This window comes from Poromitra crassiceps (genome assembly GCF_964638095.1).
Source record: "Poromitra crassiceps genome assembly, chromosome: 15".
Classification (NCBI taxonomy): Eukaryota; Metazoa; Chordata; class Actinopteri; order Beryciformes; family Melamphaidae; genus Poromitra; species Poromitra crassiceps.
This window is the reverse complement of record NC_139634.1, coordinates 28,124,388-28,145,999: the sequence shown is the minus strand read 5'-3', so window position 1 is coordinate 28,145,999 and position 21,612 is coordinate 28,124,388. Positions and strand designations below refer to the sequence as shown.

General features: G+C 42.2%; 1 protein-coding gene across 1 annotated transcript in view; it reads right to left on the bottom strand.

Moving 5' to 3' along the window:
* diaph2 (diaphanous-related formin 2) overlaps positions 1–21,612 on the bottom strand; it is a 568,359-nt gene that overhangs the window by 216,328 nt on the left and 330,419 nt on the right. Inside the window, exons 27-28 of the mRNA XM_083651834.1 lie at positions 10,923–11,024; positions 5,428–5,667 (exon numbers count right to left, since the gene is read on the bottom strand). Of these exons, the coding sequence (XP_083507960.1) occupies positions 5,428–5,667; positions 10,923–11,024 (342 nt within the window). The remainder of the gene's footprint in view (positions 1–5,427; positions 5,668–10,922; positions 11,025–21,612) is intronic.

Here is a 21,612-nt window from a genome sequence, read left to right as displayed (position 1 = left end):
GATCTTTATGTGTATTCCTCTGAGACTACCTTCTATGACAGGTGTCAAATCTATTCTACAGAACTGACCTTTTTTCAGAAGTGGATGACAAGAAGCAAAGAATTGAACACAGTGGGGCTGGAGATTTTTTTTGATGCCCACCTCTATTTTCCCCTTTTCCTCTCTGAGTAAGATTCAAGTTGACTATAGCTTAAAATAGAGTGTTTGTCCTGAATGTGCAAAACACGAGGTGCATTTTCAATCAATCAATCAATCAATCAATCAATCAATCAATCAATCAATCAATCAATCAATCAATCAATTAAATAAAACAACTCTCCCACAAGCTGACCAGCGTTGAAGACATGAGTTGTATGAATACAGGAGCGTGGCTAGTCAGGTCAGTTCATTCCCAACAACCACAAGTGCTACATTCTAATCCTTCACCAAATCTGCTTACGTGGAGAAATGATTCTTCATTATTGTGTTAACTGAAAGCACATTTTGAAAAGGCATATCATTCAATCTATCGTAACATAAATTGCCTTGAGGGAACATTATCCCAAATCCCTGACTAGTTAGTGCGCTTATCCATTCTGATGCCTTTAACATTGTGCGTGGAGCAGAAGGTAGACGCCACACTAATGGGCTTCCACTGACATATCTAGGGAAATAAATAAGTAGCATAACAATGAACTAATAAAAGACAAAGAGTGGTGATGGGAATATAGAACCCCCGATCCAACAGAAGGATTGTCAGCCTTGACTGCTCAATTTAACTTCCACAGAAGGAGCAGCAGCCCAGATCTCTGGCAAAGATTCAGCAACAATCATCCCAGAACAGTGGAATGTGTGTACTGCTAACGTTAAATCAGGCAGAGAGAGAGAGAGAGAGAGAGTGAGAGAGATTGTGAGAGAGCGAGACTAGATGTATTGGGGGGTTCACACATGAGCGACCATGCTCAGGGAATCAGCGCAGAAGACTTAGTGGTGTTGAGACATTGAAAGGTCTTGAAGGCTAGTGGCAGTGAGCCTGGGATGAACCAACAGACAGTGTGGTAATCTCAAAATGGCAGCATAAAGCCAGTTTATTTTGAGAGGTAAACAAAATCACACCCATTGAGGCACCAGTGGCGATGGACAGGTTCTGGTGGAAGTGAAAATTAAGGAAGGGTGGGAGTGGGCGTCCAGGTAGTGTAGCGGTATATTCCCTGCCTACCAAGACGAGGGTCGCAGGTTCGCGCCCCCGTGTTACCTCTGGCTTGGTCGGGCATCCATTCAGGCACGATTGCCTGTGTCTGCGTGTGGGAAGCTGGTTTAGGGGTATGTGGCCTGGTCGCTGCACTAGCGCCTCCTCTGGTCTGTTTGGGGCAGAAGAGAACTGGTGGGAATAGCTCCTCCCACGTGCTATGTCCTGCCGGTGAAGCTCCCCACTGTCAGGTGAAAAGAAGCGGCTGGCAACTGCGCATATGTCGGAGGAAGCATGGTACTAGTCTACGGCTCTCCCCAGATCGGCAGAGGGTGGAGCAGCGACCGGGGCAGCAGGGGGAAAATTGGGCAAGTACAATTGGGAAGAAAATGGGGGAATATCAGAAAGAATAATAATAAAAAAGGAAGGGTGGGAGAGGGGCAGGTCAGTAAATAATTATAACTAGACAGGTTGTTCTGCGCCAAGTACACTATTGATATAATACAGTGTGGTCTTTATGAAATTATGCACAATTTGGAATAAATGTAAACTATATTATACACTACAACACATATGCACAATCAGGATGGTTAATACAACTACTTCCATGTAGTTTTGTGAAATAAATAAGGCTACAAGAAGGTTAAACTGTGGCAAACTACTCAGCAAACTACATTAGAGAAAGGTAGAAAGGCCAGTCCATATATCTTGTATATCGTTGTTCTTTGTGAACTTACGCATGCCTTATTATGCACATAAACAAAAAACATTCCTGGAAAAAAAAGACATTGTCAGCAGGCTCTGCGGTGTAATAATTGAGCTGTTGCATGATGAAGTAGCGATGTACTGTATGCACTGATAATTATAAAGTTGCAAAAACAACTACAACTAACTCTCCTCTGTACAGAGGATGGCTATGGCACATAGTGTATATTAGGATGAATGATGTATACAATGAGTCCGCGAAGGAGGGAAATAAGGAGGATGTTTTAATGAACTTAATGCATAGGTTTTTTCTTGCTCTATGGCTTTGAAAGACTAGCAGAATACCCGTCCCTGTGTCACTGGACATTTATTAAGGCCTCGCACACAGAGTTGGCATGCAGCCTCTCCTCTCTCTCCCCAGAGGGGTTTCATAGTCCTCTTCACTGGCTGATTACAACTCTGTTCACCTGTGCGCTCCTCCACTCTGGAGCTCTCCATGGTGCTGCACCTGTCCTGAGTCATTTTGCCCAAAAAATAGCCATTTTTGCCCACTTAGTCGGCCCTAATTACCTAATTCAAAAATCTGGCTTGGTTACAGTAGCTCACCCTCAGGGGTGCTCTTTACACTTTTTGAAAGATTCAGCCCGATCGCACGTAAAATACCATAGCTGTGGCCAAACACAGTTCTGCTCACTCACTCACACATACACACACAAACACACACACACTTCACATTGTTATTATAGGATATAGGATGCTCCGTGAGGGTGAAAAAATGCTTCCCTCTCAGGTGAATGGATGGTTTTCCTTTGGTATGTTGGTTTGGTTTCTTGAAGTTGTCATGATCTTTATGTGTATTCCTCTGAGACTACCTTCTATGACAGGTGTCAAATCTATTCTACAGAACTGACCTTTTTTCAGAAGTGGATGACAAGAAGCAAATAATTGAACACAGTGGGGCTGGAGATTTTTTTGATGCCCACCTCTATTTTCCCTGAGTAAGATTCAAGTTGACTATAGCTTAAAATAGACTGTTTGTCCTGAATGTGCAAAACAGGAGGTGCATTTTCAATCAATCAATCAATTAAATAAAACAACTCTCCCACAAGCTGACCAGCGTTGAAGACATGAGTTGTATGAACACAGGAGCGTGGCTAGTCAGGTCAGTTCATTCCCAACAACCACAAGTGCTATGGACATGAATGGTACTTATGAAAATAGTTGGTGCTGTTCACACCTTCTAAATGCATCACCTTTAGAAACTCCCAGATGTTTTGAAAGCATTAATTGTACATAATGTTCCTCTCAAAGAGACAAGGTCATGCTGGTGCTGGATAGATGCTTCCCAGCTACAAGTCAAGTGCTGAATAAACAGCTCGCTCTGTTCAACTTCAACTCAACACAAATCATTGCCATGTGCTCTTTCATTATTAAGTAGAGCCTGTGAAAATGTTTTCGCCTCAGCGAGACAGAGACAGTGATAAAACACAAGAGAAACAGCATTTCTCCGATATGACTCATTACATGGCAGCTGCTTTTCCCCGTTTAGTCAATATGTTTCATTCTGAAAAATCTCTTCCTACTGTTACTACTTAGCATCTGCAACGCTTCATTTTCAATTGTCATATGTTGTTCTGAACAAATACACTAAATGGCTTTCTGCTACAAATGATGCCATGGTGTTTAAACGCAACAAGAATGGGACACATGCCATCATGGCATAAGACATAAATAATTCATTTTATAGTTGATAATGAACCATCATGTCATTAATTCACATCAACTTGAAGCTGATGCATAACCTACATTTTCCCCACTGTCCCTGCAAAACCAGTCAAAATGCAGGATGCTGGACACACTTGACAGACTAGCCCCTGGTTGACAGACCAGCCCCTGGGAGATTTGTGTGTCCTTGGCAGGACATAGCGGGGACAACGGTGAGCTAAAGGTGGAGGGGTCAGTGTGAGCCCTTCGCTTGGTTCTTCATTCCCATCAGCAGCCTCCTCTTCCCTGATGAGCCCATTAGGTAGCCTCGACCCGCCACTCAGGGGGCCATTTACTTGATTGACCAAAGTGAGAAAGCAGACATTTTTCTTGTCTGTCAATAAGGCCCAATCAGCCCCCTGAGGCTTCACCAGGCTCCACCATGACACTTTGCTCTCAGTCAGCTTACAGGAAGAACGCAGGAACACTGGATTTGCCACACCAAAATTCTCGCGGTCAACTTCCGGGCCTGTTGACAGTGTTGTTGCTATGCAACGCTGGGGGAACGGCGCTCGCTCTCCTATGTGTTTTACGCCAAACACTATGCAAAAACCTGACAGTTTTACAGTTGTCTTGCTTGCTACTGAAGTACTGAGTGCGTCCGGCTGCTATAACATGACTTTAGACCTCTTATGAATCAGTAGGATCTTTTGTAATATTCGGATCAGAAACCGAAGCTTAGACCACGTCCGTGTCATTGATATACTTGTTTGTTCACAGAATTGAGATTCACGCTCATTGTTTTGACTTGCTGTGTGCCCCCAGTTCTGGTTGTGTGACGTCAGGGTGTCCCCAATAATACCCAGATTTGTGCTCCTGCTAGGGTTGCCAACCTTCCCTTAAAATATGGAATTTGCAGAATAGATGTCAATGAATCTCATCACAACGGACTGATTTTATTGCTATCTTGGCTGCTGACGTGCCTCTAGGCTACATTATTATGATGTGATTTGTTTAATGTTGAGTTTTACAGTCAAATACATAAACGTGCATTTAATATATGAATCAATACAGTGCACATGAGAATAAAAATACAACTCTGATATGCTATATGCTGAATCATCAACCAATCTGGAAAATTGCATTCTTCAATAATGCATTAACAGAAAAAAGGTAAAAAAAAAAAACAGTGTAATCACAGTAATAATATATTTTTCTCAAATAATTATACCCATTTATTTAGGAGTTTATAACTGAAAAGTTATCTATTTAGCTTACGATTCTGTTCATTGTTAATTATCACTTCAAACTTTAAGTATGATGTTTTCAGTGGCCGTGATGGCCGTGTCCCCGAGGAGCGGGGGCCCCTGCTGCAGGAGGTATCCCTTATTTTTCTGCATGAAAGTTGGCAACCCTACCTCCTGCGTATGCAGCATCAGCACAGAAGCACAGATTATAGCACAGATAACATGCTTTTATCTGTTGAACTTTCGTCTCCCCAGACCGCAGGGGGTGGGGGGAAGGGGGAGGGGGGGGGGGGGGGTTGTGATCACGTCTGGGGACAATGGTTCGTATGATATTGATAACCTGAGAGCAACGTTTGATGAAGACCGTATGGACGTGACTTGGGGGGGTAATTCGTCCATGTTCAAAGCTTAATGTCAACATCTATAGGCATACAGACATTGTCAAACTCATATTTGCTCCACTTGAACTTGGATGTGATGCTTTCAGTCATGAAAACACTCTGTCAGCCCATGTGTCTCCTGACCCATAGTGACCCTATTTGTCACAAGATACAAACGGGGGCTGTCATATCACTCATCTATGTGGGCGTGTTCGTGTGTTACCTTGCAGAGGAAGCTGATGTTGAAGCCAAACGTCTGGGCGTTCCTTGAGCCGGCGTTCATGTAATTGCCTACGAGCAGCACCAACTCCAGAAGTTTGCTGAAGCCTTCGCTCTTCTTCACCTCCTCACAGGCAGCGATTACGTTCATGATGTCCGGTCGGATGTTGTTCACTTGCTCCTCAAAGGTCAGCTTGAACAGGATGCCGTTGAGACGTGGACGTAGGAGCTTTACTGAACTCATCTGAGGGGGGGGGGGGGGGGGGAGGAAGGAGTGGAGACACAGTCAATCATTTGTATTATAATCTATCTAAACAAATGCATGAATAAAACAAATAACTGAGGCCCAGTGATGAACAATGTAACCTAAAGTAACCTAACAATGTGTGTACTTTCAGGATAAATCCCTTAAGAAAACCTATTCAGGATAGTGTTCAAGTTCAAAACGTTTCCCCATTTCCCCCTCCCACTTACAGTAAGTACACATTGTCTAATGCCTTTCATTTTAAAAAGTTAAAAAGGGAACTCTGTCAACCATATGATAAATGACACCTGAGACATGATTAATATGTAGTTTCCATGCCACCTCGCAGCCACTTTTATTTGAGAAAAAGAACGCACCTCCAATGAAACAGATTTTTCAGTAAATAATATAACACCCCCAATCAATACTTGTTATTCCATGGCTGTGGGGCTTGGTTGCGAGTGGAATCATTGAAGCTAGTAAAAATGTAAGGAAAAATGAAGGGGAAAAACAGAGTGATGAAAAAGGGAGGGAATTAAAACGAATAGGGGCTCTGGCTGTAAGATGTGTGGCAAAGAAGCAACCATAGACACATTCTACAGATTGCTGCATAATCCAGTGCTTGGAGGCAGCCTTCAGGACCCAGCCCATAATGTTTCATTACTGCTCAAATATATTCATGTGTGTGAGCAAGTTGTCTATCAAAAATACCCTACCCCCCCCCCCCCCCCCCACACACACACACACACACCAATATCCCCACCCCACCCAAATTCCTCTTAACACGTTCACTGCCAACGACGTATTACTCCGTCAAAAAAAATCCAACGGTTCACTGCCAATGACGTATTACTCCGTCAAAAAAATTATTTTTTTTTTTTTGACCGTGGGATGTGCATCTAACCCTTTTACATCTCTTATATAATTATTGGAACCACCGAACGTTTACAACCCATTCCACCGACCCACTAAGTGGCGACAGTGCTCTCCTGACTAGAGGAAGGCAAGCATTTTCATGAGAATGGCTTCCTCGAAGCCATTCTCATGAAAATGGATTGGCGAAAACGCTTTCGTTTTCGCGCTGATTGCTGGCGGTGCGGGATTGCAAATTTGCATAATAGATTACGGGTGGAACACACTTTGAAACACGCAGCATAAATATGACCAGAATCGCAAAAGCTTCATCAAAGCTCTCAACCAAAACTCCAAGAAACGAGCGAGTCCATCCAGACTTCCTCAAAGAGCGGCCGCGCAGACAGGCACAGCAGCAGCAAAGCAGTGAGACTGGTGACAAGCTTGTGACACGGCCGCTGCAGCCAAGAAGAACGCCCACGGAGGGAGGAGTTGGAAGCAGAGGGGGGTTTCCTGCTGTTATGGAGGAAATTACTGTTCAAAACTATTGTTTAGATGTCTGACGTCTTACTGATGCCAAAAATGAATGGTTAAAGTGACTGTTCTATCGAATTTCACAAAAAGCCGTTTATCTCTGAATAATTTTTCAGACGCTGAAACCATGCTGTATTCAACTGCTATTGCTTACATAACTACTAACTCTACAAACTAACTCTTTTAGACAGAGAAAGCACACATTCTATTACCGTAAATTCCGGACTATAAGCCGCGGCTTTTTTCCCGTTTTTTGGCCCCTGCGGCTTATATAACGGTGCGTCTTATCTATGGATTTTTTCAGAAAAAAAAAAAAAATACAAATAAAATCTCTCTTTTTTAGCACTCTTTCTAACTATAAATCCACTTCTGTTTTAATTTCCTCTCTTGCCCTCTTTTCACCACACCGCGGACACTGTGTGCACTGTAAAAATAAACAACGGTGGTGTTGTGTTATGTTGTTTTGTTGAAATGTTACGGTAATACGGTAAATGGGAGCTTCCTCAAACAGCCATCTCTTTCCCGACAATCCCCTCTGTGCGTGACCACTTACATATGGTAATTACGGTAAGCAAACGGCCACTCGGCCATCAACTCCCTCCCCCGACTACCAGGAGAAAATCACAAACTTCGGCGAATTCACACAAAGGAAGATCAAGGAATATTCACAACAAGACGAGCAGTAGAAGCAACACTCTCACTTACCATGGGGAAGGTACGCAGAAATTCACACGACGCAGCTTTCAAGTTGAAAGCAGTCAATCTCGCATTAAAAGAGGGAAACAGAGCAGCCGCGCGTAACCTGGGCATCGATGAGTCAATGGTGAGGCGTTGGACGGTGCAGCAGGAGGACAAACACAAAGGAAGATCACGGAATATTATAGGAGTGTGAAAACATCCACAATCACCAACGGGTTCCAAAACGCTGGACTGCTGCGGGATGAAGAGGATGACGCCGCCACAGCTGGCGCTGAGGGCCGTCAGAGGCTTCAGAGGCTGTTCGATGCCGACAGTGATGAAGAGGAGTTCGTTGGTTTTGAGTGACAATGAAGGAGAGAGGAGAGTGGTTGACGAAGCCACCCTGAACCTGTTCGTTTCCGACACTGAAGATGAGGACTTTGGTGGTTTCAGTACGCAGGAAGAAGAGGAAGACGAGGATTAGTGACTTGACTTCTCTGGTTACAGGTTTGCTGCACATATAGCCTATTGTTGTGTGATTTTGTCTGGGGATTAGTGACCTGACTTTTGTTTTGTTTTGTTGAAATGTTAATAAATGGGAGCTTCCCCAAACAGCCATCTCTTTCCCGACATTCCTCTCTGTGCACGAACCCTTTCATATGGTAATTAAACATCAAAACACCCGCGGCTTATAGACCGGTGCGGCTTATAGAAGAAAAAAATAGTCAATTTTGGTCCCGCGGCTTATAGACCGGTGCGTCTTATAGTCCGGAATTTACGGTAGTTCTTTTGAGATATTGTGTGTTCACAAAATCTTAGCAGAAAAGAATCCTCGGGTCTTGAAAGATGAGCCAGAATCCTCAAAAAAACCCTCTGGCAGAACCTACCTACAGTAAAAAAAAACGGCTGGCAGTGAATGTGTTAACACCCCCCCCCCCCACACACACACACCACCACCACCACCAGCAGCACCACCCACAACACACAAACACACTCCCCTCTCCCTCACTTTGAATTGATTCGTCCGTATACAATAAGGATGAATCACAATGAAAGACAGCAGGTTGGTGACAGCAGCTCTGGCAAAGGAAGGCTTGAACATGGCTTATTTCCCAGGGGAACTAAATAGCTCTGCATTGAGACGCTGCTTCATCAGTGGGGAGGTATATAATCACAACATCGCGGAGATCACAACAAGGGAAAGTGTCACAACTTGCTCCGTTACATCTCCTAAAAGACGGAGGCGAAGACAAGTAACGAGACCGACGACAAGCAGGGGGAGCATGCCTGCGACCCCGGGGTTTAATTGAACATCTCTTTTGTAATTATGTGCAATGCACTGCTGTGATCGTGTTCTATGGATACATGAACGCGTCTCTGCAAAATCACACAACACTATGTTCTATGTTTACAAGTCACACTTCCTTTTATGTACGAGGTATTTGCCAGGTAAGTGGAAGGAAAAGAGTACTAAATTAACAAGTGATTGCAACTGTAATTACTTGTGCCAACAGCTTGGTGATGTACTCCATGCAATTGATTTACACTCAACACCTCAAGGCTCTTTCTTTTTGATGTTGAGAAATCGATGCTTTGTCTAACATGTTTTATGCATTACAATGGTTTCTATAAGAGTCAAACTACTTAGCATTCCTTCCTTTTCAGTCCTTTCCTTTTCTCATTACTAGGTATGGAGGAGTTATGCCATTCAACTTCTACTATGCAACTACAGTTACTTGAACTGATTAATAATGCTGCCATGGGTGTTTCTAAGTAATTAAACTTACAGCTGTAATTACTTGGTATTTAATATCAGAATCAGAATCAGAATCACTTTTATTGCCACAATATGCAAGTTACATACGAGGAATTTGTCTTAGTGTCTGTATGCAGCGTAGCGGTCACATCAATATACAGAGATAAGAAGTAGGAAGATAACTAAAGACAATCACAAAGTTGCAAGTGCAATCAAATTGAGTAAATATATACAATATGTACATATCCTTACTACACTTTTAATGGGAAATACTTGTTACAAGTTATTTCAGTGACTCTAAAAGAAGGGTTTTTAAAGGAGTACTGAGCAGTATGAATGGTAAATGTACCTACTCATTGTAAATCGCTTTGGATAAAAGCGCTATATACATGCAGGACATTTTACCATTTAGTATGACTTAAGAGTTCTCAACGGGCCTGAAAATTCAAACCCGACCCGACCAATTAGCATAAATTGTCAGCCCGAAGCCCGGCCCGTGGCCGTCAAGCTGGGTCGGGTCCTGTCCTGTTGATCCCGGGCTGGAACTGATAACTCTAGTATGACTCACAAAGTGTAAAACATGTTACAGAAGGCAGGAGATATTTGACCATTAAAAAGGAGAGTTACTTTATAGGTGATCATTGAACATGAATTCAAGACGAATGGTTTGATTCACCAAGCCGTCCTACTCCTGCCTTAGCTGTATGGTTTTCAAAAACTTTATTACAGACATGATTCATAGCCTAAGGGTATGATTCCATCATGAGACAGTATTGACAGCTTATGTCAAAATATGATATTTGCTGAGTTCTTGATACTGAATCCCCATCAGAAAGGATACAACTGTGTTCTATCTTGGAGTCAAGTGTTCATTATTTATTAAAATCACAGCTTCTGAGAATTTTCTCTCTTAGGTCGAGCACATTGGACTTAAACATGCCCTTTATACTATTCTTTTTATTCATACATCATTTTTTATATTGGCACGGCCAAATAGCATAGAAGGGTTAGACGTTGCGTATATTTCTCCACATTTCTAAAGAGGTAATTTCTTAATTTCCTGTTCCCATGCACGACCACCAGAACCAACTCCGGAGTCCCAAATAAAGACGCAGATGTGCCACTGGTGCATGAAACAATGATGGTAGAACAAGACTGACAGTGTGTGAAAGAAAGAAAGAAAGAAAGAAAGAAAGAAAGAAAGAAAGAAAGAAAGAAAGAAAGAAAGAAAGAAAGAAAGAAAGAAAAGAGCACAGCAGAGTTCACGTGTGGAAATGACTAAAGAGATCCAGACAGACAGGAAGATAGACAGAGAGAGATGGATTCCTCAACAGAGTATGTATGAGATGTTTAGGCAGTATATGGGGAAGTGTGTGCATTACTGTGCATTAGATCTCCTGAGGCTATCCAGTAGGCTGCAGGATATTATACTCACCACTATGCCAAACTGTTCCGACTCCACCAGCTCTTCATATTCACCCTTTAGTTCCGCCAGCGCGCTCAGCTCTTTCTGCTCTGGCAGGTTCTTTATCAGGTTCTGTAAATGCGAGCGCACACACACACACACACACACACACACACATACACACACACACAGACACACACAGACACAGACACACACACACACACACACACACACACACACACACACACACACACACACAGACAGTTAATGCGGATGACACTTACTTTGCCAAGGACAGCAAAATGCACCTCACAGACAAGGAAGACAGGCTACCTTAGACAGCAGAGGAAGAAAAATATGCTTAACACCACAGTATAAAGAGGCATGGTATATCACCCTGAAATCCTCTGACAACTCAGATAGCCTCCTTCTTAGGGGCAGCAATAGCCTAATAATTGGACAGGTGAGCTGAGGTCAGTTGTAGCTTTGGACTTATGGTGAGGTGGTTATTAGTTCAAATCCCATCTGAGCACTTCACCTTTCCTCACAAACTACTGCTCAGGTGCCCTTGAGCAAACAAACACCTTCTGTTCCAGTGGAACTGCTCAGTGGCCACCCAGTACAAGACTGTAGTTATATTGGACAGCTCCAATATATATATATATATATATATATATATATATATATATATATATATATATATATATATATATATATATATATATATATATATATATATTACATGTGTTCCTTTGACTTGTATGCTCAAATAAGGGTGAGGAAAACACACAACCTTTTATAGACATCTATACATACATATAGTCGAAGCATTAACATGAACTTGTAACCTTTGAGGTGGTGCTCTAGAGGCCTGGATAAACACTGGCATGTCATGGCTGTGATGTATTTGTGTGTAAACACAAGTGGCACAGAAAGCTTTGCCTTTGAGATCTGACACTGTTAAAGCAAACATTTAATATTTCATCCCATATATCCGCCTTTATTTTAGTCCATATCTCAGTGGGGATACACAGAGCTGCTTTGCTGATGATAGCTACAGTAGCAGGATGGCTAGATAAGGTGGCATACTGTAATCACTTCTCACTGTTGGGCTGTGATAGCAGCGGATCTCACTCAATCACGGTTCACCCACACATCTCAATGACCTTCAACTAACTGACCATCCACTGCATAATGCAACAGACACATTTGGCTATTTGTTTGCTACTTGTCTGGTAGTTTTCACTACATGGACGCTTGGATAGGAGAGAGAGAGAGAGAGAGAGAGAGAGAGAGAGAGAGAGAGCAGGAGATGCTGATGCTGATGAAGATACAGCACATCATGGTGGGCGGGGCTGTGTTTTCTGTAAATGTTAATTGTCGGTGTAAAGGTTAGCCGAGTTAATGTCATTGGGAAGAGCGACTTCTCCCCTCTTGTTTCTAAGAGGAGGAGGAGAGGAGGAGGTGGCCTTTCCCTGCTCTTCTCAAAGCTTCCTCCCTCATTAGCTGGCTGAATGTATTGAGCAGGACCGGGCACGCTCACACAGGCGGGGCAAACAGAGCGACAGAGAGAGAGAGAGCACACACATTGCCACTGGGCCTTGGGCTCGCCTGGCCACAGACCTCGGCAGCCATCGCAGGCTACATGGCCAGCGTCTGCCGCCCACTAACGATGACATCTCTGTCTTTCCCCACGAGGGAATTGAGCAGTAGAAAAGTAAGCCATAGTGCAGGCCTGGCTACTTCCTGTTTGGGAGGCAGCCATTATATCAAATGTTGCTTGTTTTTGCTGCAGCCCCAATTAGAGTCTGCAGCAAAGCAATGTAATGGTGCCTTGATAATGAAGGCTGTTCATCATATGGGTAGAAACAGCACAAAGAAATCAGAGCACTTGTAGCTTGTCAGCCATGTAAAAACTTCTATTTGCGTCAATGTAACTAAGAATTATATTACTTACAGGTATATGATCAGTGGAGTTTCTTCTTCCTCTGTGTTACTGTATACAGTACAGTAAAAAACAACACCTATTTTCCTTCCAATATAGGGCTTGCTAATTATTCACTCATGACCTTTCAAGAAGAGCCCCTTGCTGATTATGCAGGACAGTGAGTCCTGTTTCACACACACCTGAGAACTCCTTACAGAAAGTGTAAGATGATTCTTTTCCCTGCTTGCTATATGGCTGACTGAGTTAGCATGATTGAACAGGCTGCATCTCTTTGATGTGCTAACACTGTTCATACATGGAGCGGAGGTAAACCACATATCACATAGTATACAGTCCATCCACTGTTCATTAAAAGGTATGTGTACTGTAGCTCTTCCTGAAAACCTCAAACAAAAGAGAATAATTATTATTAAAATAATTCCCTCTTTATAGAGGTGAGTTCTCCAAATGCTTGCTAATTATTCACCCGTATTTTATTTATTTATTTATTTTGTTCAGAAAAATAAAGCAACACCTACCACAGCAAATTAATCTACGGTAATTGTTTAGAAACCTTGCAAGCATATGGCAGGAAAACATTTGCAACTGAGCAGCAGAGATGTGCCATCAGAGGGGTACGGCCTCACATTGTAAATAAAAGTGTATTTTCTGCTCTCTTCTCTTGAACTTCAGGCACATTAGCAGCTGGATCAAAGAACAAAGCCCTCCCTGACAATGCATCATTGATTCTGAATGGAATCACATCAACACAGTAGCCAACCATTCACCCTCTGCAATAATCATTGCTAATGCTCTGGGAAATCTGATTATTTGGGCTGTTTTTCTCTGGCACTGCTTGCTGAGCAAAGATGAACAATTACTGTCAGGCTCTATGTTCTGGCCTTGTTCTGGCCCTTACCAGCCTTTTCCACTATGTTCAGTGGTTCCGTTTCAGTTGAGTCTGGTTTGGCACAGTCTATCAAACTTGGAGAAAGTGTCTTTGGCAGAGCCACTGGTTCTGAATTTAGTTCCTGAATGTATGTCATATATTTCCTTTCCCTCTGGGTGTTAAATTATACAGTTCTATATTATATCCATATTTTCAATACTTGCCAGTGACTGCACAGTGCATGTTTAGATGGTGCACAACCAAACAAAATGAGCATAACAGATACTACAGAATACAGATACAGAACTTATCCTACAGATAAGTTATTTGACACAAATGAACTATTCTGCCATTGTTTTCATGTAGTGTCTAGAAGTCTGCATGATGTGAATGATTTTGACAACCATTTCTTAAAAACACAAGCATCCACATGCACAAACACGTGTGGCACACTCGCAGGCACACACCAAGGGTGCGTTCCGATAAGGAGTCAAGTAGTTCCCAGTGAAGTGGACTGCACAGGGTATTCAGCCATGTTAAGTAAGATTGCACACCACAGGGAGCAAAATAATTGTTAAGTTCAATGGGAACTGTGAACTGTGTAGGGGAGAACTGAACAACGGCTGTTCACTTCGCCCAGTTGACAAGCAAGATTCATTCATTCAGTCATTGCACCTTGCTGAAAATAATTGGCTAAAAACAAATATTGGAGCTTATAAAATTAGTTCACACATGTCTGCAAATATTGTCGTTGTAACTGTCATTATTGATATGACTATTTAAGTGGTTAAATTACCTAAAAACAACAATGCTCAAATAATCTATACAGCAAATACTCTAAGCTATTGTTGACCTTATATAACTACTAGCAGCAAGCTAAACAAACATTGGTTTGGTTTGCCTAGCTAGCATAGTACTGTAATGGAGGAATTTTGTTGAGGGAAGTTCACGGACATTCACACTGAAGAGAGAGCAGGGAGTAGCCTACTGTTTATGTACCGTACACTGTGGGACAGGACACAGCCTTCATTTGTCATTTCCACAGTAGGGGCCTTTGGTTGTGATTACATTAAGAGGGGATTTAATGTTTTAAATGAGCTGAAATAGTTTGGAAACTACTCAAAATGCTACAATGTAAGAAGTCGGGGGGGAAAAAAGACTATGGAAATGAAGACAGCTGAGATGGAATCCACCTTGTGGTTGTCATTTCATTCGTCTGTCATCCAGTTAATTATATGAAGCCCCATAGAGCACGACTGACACAAAGGCAGCGCCATATGTGTGTCGATGTGGGAGACTGGGTGATGATGCTGGGCCAGACTCCTCACTGCAGGCCTCCAGACACACTCGGCAGTCTGGGAGAGATTACGAGAAGGATGCTACCAACACTACACATTCATTTACTGCCGTGGGTGAAGACGGCGGAACTGCATATCAGCACACAAGCCAGGATACAGCAATCCACTAACAACAGCAACCAGCAACCCCAAAACAATAAGTAGGTGCAAACCCCATAGGTGAAAACTCCCAGTCAATAATAAATACATGTTAGGGCACATGTGGGGAAATGGTAAATATATTTTTGTCGGGAAACAGGAAATGTACATTTATCAACAAGGTGTAGTGGTGAATAATAAAGTGGTGAATACACACATTTCCTTGTTAATGCAAGTGGAAAATGTAGAAAGCGCCGGTCAAAAATCGGCAAATGTGTTTGGTTAGGTTAGGTTTCGTGCATGGTCCTGGTTCAGCTGCATCAGAGTGATATGAGGCCCATTTGTTTTATTTATTTTTCCAAACTTGTGCACATTAGCGTATGTGTGCCTCTACTCTACATAGGCAGATATGCTGTTGCTGTGTTGATATAGCCTATAGTATTCAGTGTAGATGTAGCCTGATCAATTTCATATTTTTGTGGATGCACTGCACAGCTCATTCCCATCCATGTGTATAAATAACTTGTTTTTAATATTGTGTGTGTGTCCCTTTAAGACCGCGTGACGCGGTTCGCGGTCTTAAAGGGATACACCCACAAATGAGGGATATACACACGCAAATGCTGCATCAGGTATCAATGGGTTAAACTGTAGTGATTGAATGACATGTAAAATAAATGGTACCACTGCTACTCTGAGTGTGAAGGTGTGTATTTGAGCAATGGAAGCGGGTGTAAGGGTAAAGCAGGCTGTAACCTAATGAGATACAGGTGACGGTTCACTAAACATTTGCAGAGGATGACAGTATCTGTAGGGCTTTCACTTCCATACTTTGATCCCGGCTGCTGTCAACCTGCTTCCATTCAATCACACTCGCAGTTTCACAGCAACCGTGGACCCATGCCAATTAAGTGAATACAGTTTAAAGGGGGTATTAGGCGCACATCTTAAGCATACACTCAAGCATGTCGCTGACTTGATGCTGTTGAAAACAGTAGGTGTTGGTGTACTGCAACACACCGGCGAGTAAAACGTCCAAATGCCTTGACATATAGAGGCCTTTATGTAGTGACGTGTGCCCCATGCCACTTATGGAATCAAAGAGAGAGTGATTCTGAACAATTCTTGTAAGACTATGCATAGTAGCGTTGTGTAATAAATGAATGTGAAATCAAGGCGTCAATCGTACTCACTTTTGTTGTATGGGAATTAATTTACAAAGTCTACTGCACATACTTTAGAATACCTGGCTTGTCAAGTATACTTTTCAGAGAAGCGTATACCCAACAGTGATGGCAAAATGAAAAGAAAACCAAGAACCCTCAAGATATAGTCTGAGAGGGAGGTCAATCAATGATGCTTTTCTCAGAGCAATACACTCCTTATTAAACTGGACTAAATAAAGCAGAAATGAGGGAGAATCGCATGATGTCTTAAAAAGCGATCCAAGTACAGTAGACTTGGAGTTCCTCTCTGTCAGGCCTATGGGAGGTCTTCAACAGAGACAGGAGAAGAGACATATCTACCCATGTGCTTGACAGATGTGATTTTCTCCTTTGAATTGATTTTCTCAACAGACGAGCATGTGCTTCTCTGTGTGGTGATGAAGACGAGCATGTGCTTCTCTGTGTGGTGATGAAGAGAAACATGGGACTGTCCCTCCCTGCTGTCATCTCCCTGCCGCCACACATCAGCAGGCGCCCTATGTGGCTCACTCACGCTATCAGTGAGAGGCTGGTGGGTTGGTTTCAATCAATACAAGAATAGACACACAAGAGCACTTTTCCACAGGTCTAAAGCCTTACTTTTCACTTGACAGCTCCAAAAAGACAATTTCAAAAGTTGTTGTTTTTTGTTTTTCAAAAAAACACAGAAAACAAGAAAAGTAACTGCACAATGTCTCAAACAAAAGGTTACTACCACAAAAAGTGGGAAGTGAAAATGCAGGTTCTGAAGTTATGGCTTTGCATATACTTCACTACTACTGTAAGAAGTAGTGAAGTTACACTACAATACATACCCTCCAAGTCAATTTTTCATATTTATGAAAAGATAATTTCACACACTACTATTAACTGGTAATCATCATCATCAGTATATAAATGGGAGCTAGGGCTCTGTCTGTCTGTTTCTCTGTTCTCTGTCTGTCCCACTGATGACATCATCAGTGATGTCAAATTCACTCACACACAAGGCTATAGTTCAGTGATGATGTCACTGATGACATCACTGATGATGTCATGTCGCGCGAGATGCCTAGTTAATTAGTGTGTGTTTACAAATAAGCAATTGGTTTTATTAGTGGCCGGGCCAGCGAAGCGGCAGGGCGGGCCACTGCTTGTATTTGCCTGTATTATTAGGGGTCCAAGCACGAAGTGCGTGGATCCCTATTGTATCTGTAATGTTTATTATTATTATTATTATTATTATTATTATTATTCTGCCCTAAAACAGCATGCACGTCAAAAACCGTAAGGGCTACAGTAGCCAGACCTTGCACATAGGTTGGAAATGGCCCCACTGCTCAGAGACAAAAAATTAGCCATATTGGCCAGATGGTGGCGCTATAACAGACCCTTTTGCGTATTGACCCATAACTCACACCCATTCGCCTGCTAGATTTTCCAAAAAAAAAAACGAACTTGTCCTAGGCCATTTGCCCGAATGAGCCCAAACTTTTTCTGTGTCATCTCTGGACTTCCCTGATCTAAAGTTGTATAAAGAATTTGGATACGTGAAACCGTCTTGAAATGATAAATGTTTAAACTTTGACACTATGTCATCATAGATGACATCATAGATGACATCATAGATGACATCATAGATGACATCATCAGTGATGTCACAAGACTGTCACCTTCTCTATGACGACGTCAGTTATGACATCATAGATGACATCATAGATGACATCATAGATGACATCATCAGTGATGTCACAAGACTGTCACCTTCTCTATGACGACGTCAGTTATGACATCATAAATGACATCATAAATGACATCATAAATTACATCATAAATGACATCATAAATGCCCTTCTCCTGGTACTATATAAAGCTTGAAGCTTTGAAGCAGAAGCTTGTTATTATTAGGGGTCCAAGCACGAAGTGCGTGGATCCCTATTGTATCTGTAATGTTTATTATTATTATTATTATTATTCTGCCCTAAAACAGCATGCACGTCAAAAACCGTAAGGGCTACAGTAGCCAGACCTTGCACATAGGTTGGAAATGTGCCCCACTGCTCAGAGACAAAAAATTAGCCATATTGGCCAGATGGTGGCGCTATAACAGACCCTTTTGCGTATTGACCCATAACTCACACCCATTTAAGCCTGCTAGATTTTCCAAAAAAAAAAACGAACTCGTTCTAGGCCATTTGCCCGAATGAGCCCAAACTTTTTCTGTGTCATCTCTGGACTTCCCTGATCTAAAGTTGTATAAAGAATTTGGATACGTGAAACCGTCTTGAAATGATAAATGTTTAAACTTTGACACTTTGAAACTTTGAAACTTTGAAACTTTGAAACTTTGAAACTTTGAAACTTTGAAACTTTCACCGGAAGCTTGGACCCCGCATCGCCGCTTGCGGCTATATTTATTATTATTATTCTGCCCTAAAACAGCATGCACGTCAAAAACCGTAAGGGCTACAGTAGCCAGACCTTGCACATAGGTTGGAAATGTGCCCCACTGCTCAGAGACAAAAAATTAGCCATATTGGCCAGATGGTGGCGCTATAACAGACCCTTTTGCGTATTGACCCATAACTCACACCCATTTAAGCCTGCTAGATTTTCCAAAAAAAAAAACGAACTCGTCCTAGGCCATTTGCCCGAATGAGCCCAAACTTTTTCCGTGTCATCTCTGGACTTCCCTGATCTAAAGTTGTATAAAGAATTTGGATACGTGAAACCGTCTTGAAATGATAAATGTTTAAACTTTGACACTATGTCATCATAGATGACATCATAGATGACATCATAGATGACATCATAGATGACATCATCAGTGATGTCACAAGACTGTCACCTTCTCTATGACGACGTCAGTTATGACATCATAAATGACATCATAAATGACATCATAAATGACATCATAAATGACATCATAAATGCCCTTCTCCTGGTACTATATAAAGCCCCCATCACCACAGCTTGCTTAATAAGCCTCTTTGACAGCCACCATTTGGCTTACCACCACCACTGCTACTTACTACATATTACTTACTACAAACTTGGTACACTTGTGCACATATCAACTCTGACTAAATGTGCAATTCAGTGTCTATATTATCTGACATATAACCCCCAAGTCACCAGAAGCTTGGACCCCGCATCGCCGCTTGCGGCTATATTTATTATTATTATTATTAGGGGTCCAAGCACGAAGTGCGTGGATCCCTATTGTATCTGTAATGTTTATTATTAGGGGTCCAAGCACGAAGTGCGTGGATCCCTATTGTATCTGTAATTAGGGGTCCAAGCACGAAGTGCGTGGATCCCTATTGTATCTGTAATGTTTATTATTATTATTCTGCCCTAAAACAGCATGCACGTCAAAAACCGTAAGGGCTACAGTAGCCAGACCTTGCACATAGGTTGGAAATGTGCCCCACTGCTCAGAGACAAAAAATTAGCCATATTGGCCAGATGGTGGCGCTATAACAGACCCTTTTGCGTATTGACCCATAACTCACACCCATTTAAGCCTGCTAGATTTTCCAAAAAAAAAAACGAACTCGTCCTAGGCCATTTGCCCGAATGAGCCCAAACTTTTTCTGTGTCATCTCTGGACTTCCCTGATCTAAAGTTGTATAAAGAATTTGGATACGTGAAACCGTCTTGAAATGATAAATGTTTAAACTTTGACACTATGTCATCATAGATGACATCATAGATGACATCATAGATGACATCATCAGTGATGTCACAAGACTGTCACCTTCTCTATGACGACGTCAGTTATGACATCATAAATGACATCATAAATGACATCATAAATGACATCATAAATGACATCATAAATGCCCTTCTCCTGGTACTATATAAAGCCCCCATCACCACAGCTTAAATCACACTTGTGCAGTCATCACTCACATATCATATATGTGCACATATCAACTCTGACTAAATGTGCAATTCAGTGTCTATATTAATATTATCTGACATATAACCCCCAAGTCACCAGAAGCTTGGACCCCGCATCGCCGCTTGCGGCTATATTTATTATTATTATTCTTCATCTCCCTGGAAGTCAGCCTTCCCATGCATGAATATAAACCAAACTTTGCACAAAGGTCCAGTCCCATGCAAAACTAAGTTGACGTGAATTTGGCGGCTATAGTCCTGATGGTGGCGCTACAGCGACCGTCTAAAGTTTCAAACTTTGAAAATTCATAACAAATCAGGCATATGGGCCATGGCTTTGGCACTTTCACCGAAATGTGTGCCCAAATGAGGAGAAACTTTTGTACGCTGCAACCTATGGCCAATTATGAAGTCTAAAGACTGCAAAACTGCAAAAACTGCAAAACTAATTAAACCCTACTCCTCACACATTTTTTCTTCAAACGACACCAAACTCCAGGATCTGCATCGGTAGACTGTCCTCCACAAAAGTATCAAACAGATTTTTGATAGATCAAAAATTGAGCCCACAGTGCATCAAAATGTTTGACTGTAAATGGTACTTTAATGCAAATTCTTGCTAAATAAAGCTTGAATATCCTCTGATCACTGATGATGTCATCAGTGATGTCATCAGTTTTGTGACATCACTGATGATGTCATCTATAAATCACTCAGCCTTCCTCTCCATAACATCAGCTCTGCCTTCTGCCCCAGCCCTGTCATGAACGGCAGTGTTCTAAGCAGACTGGATTGCATGCAGCAGATGATAGAAAGCTCATCCATAAGAGACTTGAGACTTGACTTGGACTTGTGACTAAAGACTTGAGACGTGACTTGGCCTATAGCTAAAAGACTTGAGACTTGCCCGGCCACGACCCATTGCTGCGCAGCAGCTATAATTGTATTTATTTTTCAACAATTCATCTAGATGAGTAAATTAAAAGTGTGACACATAAGAGAAGACTAAGAACAAAAAGGCTTACCTGGCTGGCAAGTAAATACATTGAACAATGAACATCAGTCATAAAGGCTCTTACAGACATAGACAATCTACACTCTGCCAAACTCTACAAACACCTCAAATCTCTCTGTGAGCAAAGCTCCGGCGACAGACTGACAGGCAACAAACCAAGTGTGACAGATTCCACAATCGCATTAAACTAAATGAGAAGTGCAGTCAGTGAGAGACACAAACACACAGGGAGCAAGGGAGAGAGACAGACAGAGAGAGAGAGAGAGAGACAGAGAGAGACAGAGCGAGGGAGAGACAGAGAGAGCGAGGGAGAGAGACAGAGACAGAGCGAGGGAGAGAGACGGAGAGAGAAAGCGAGAGACA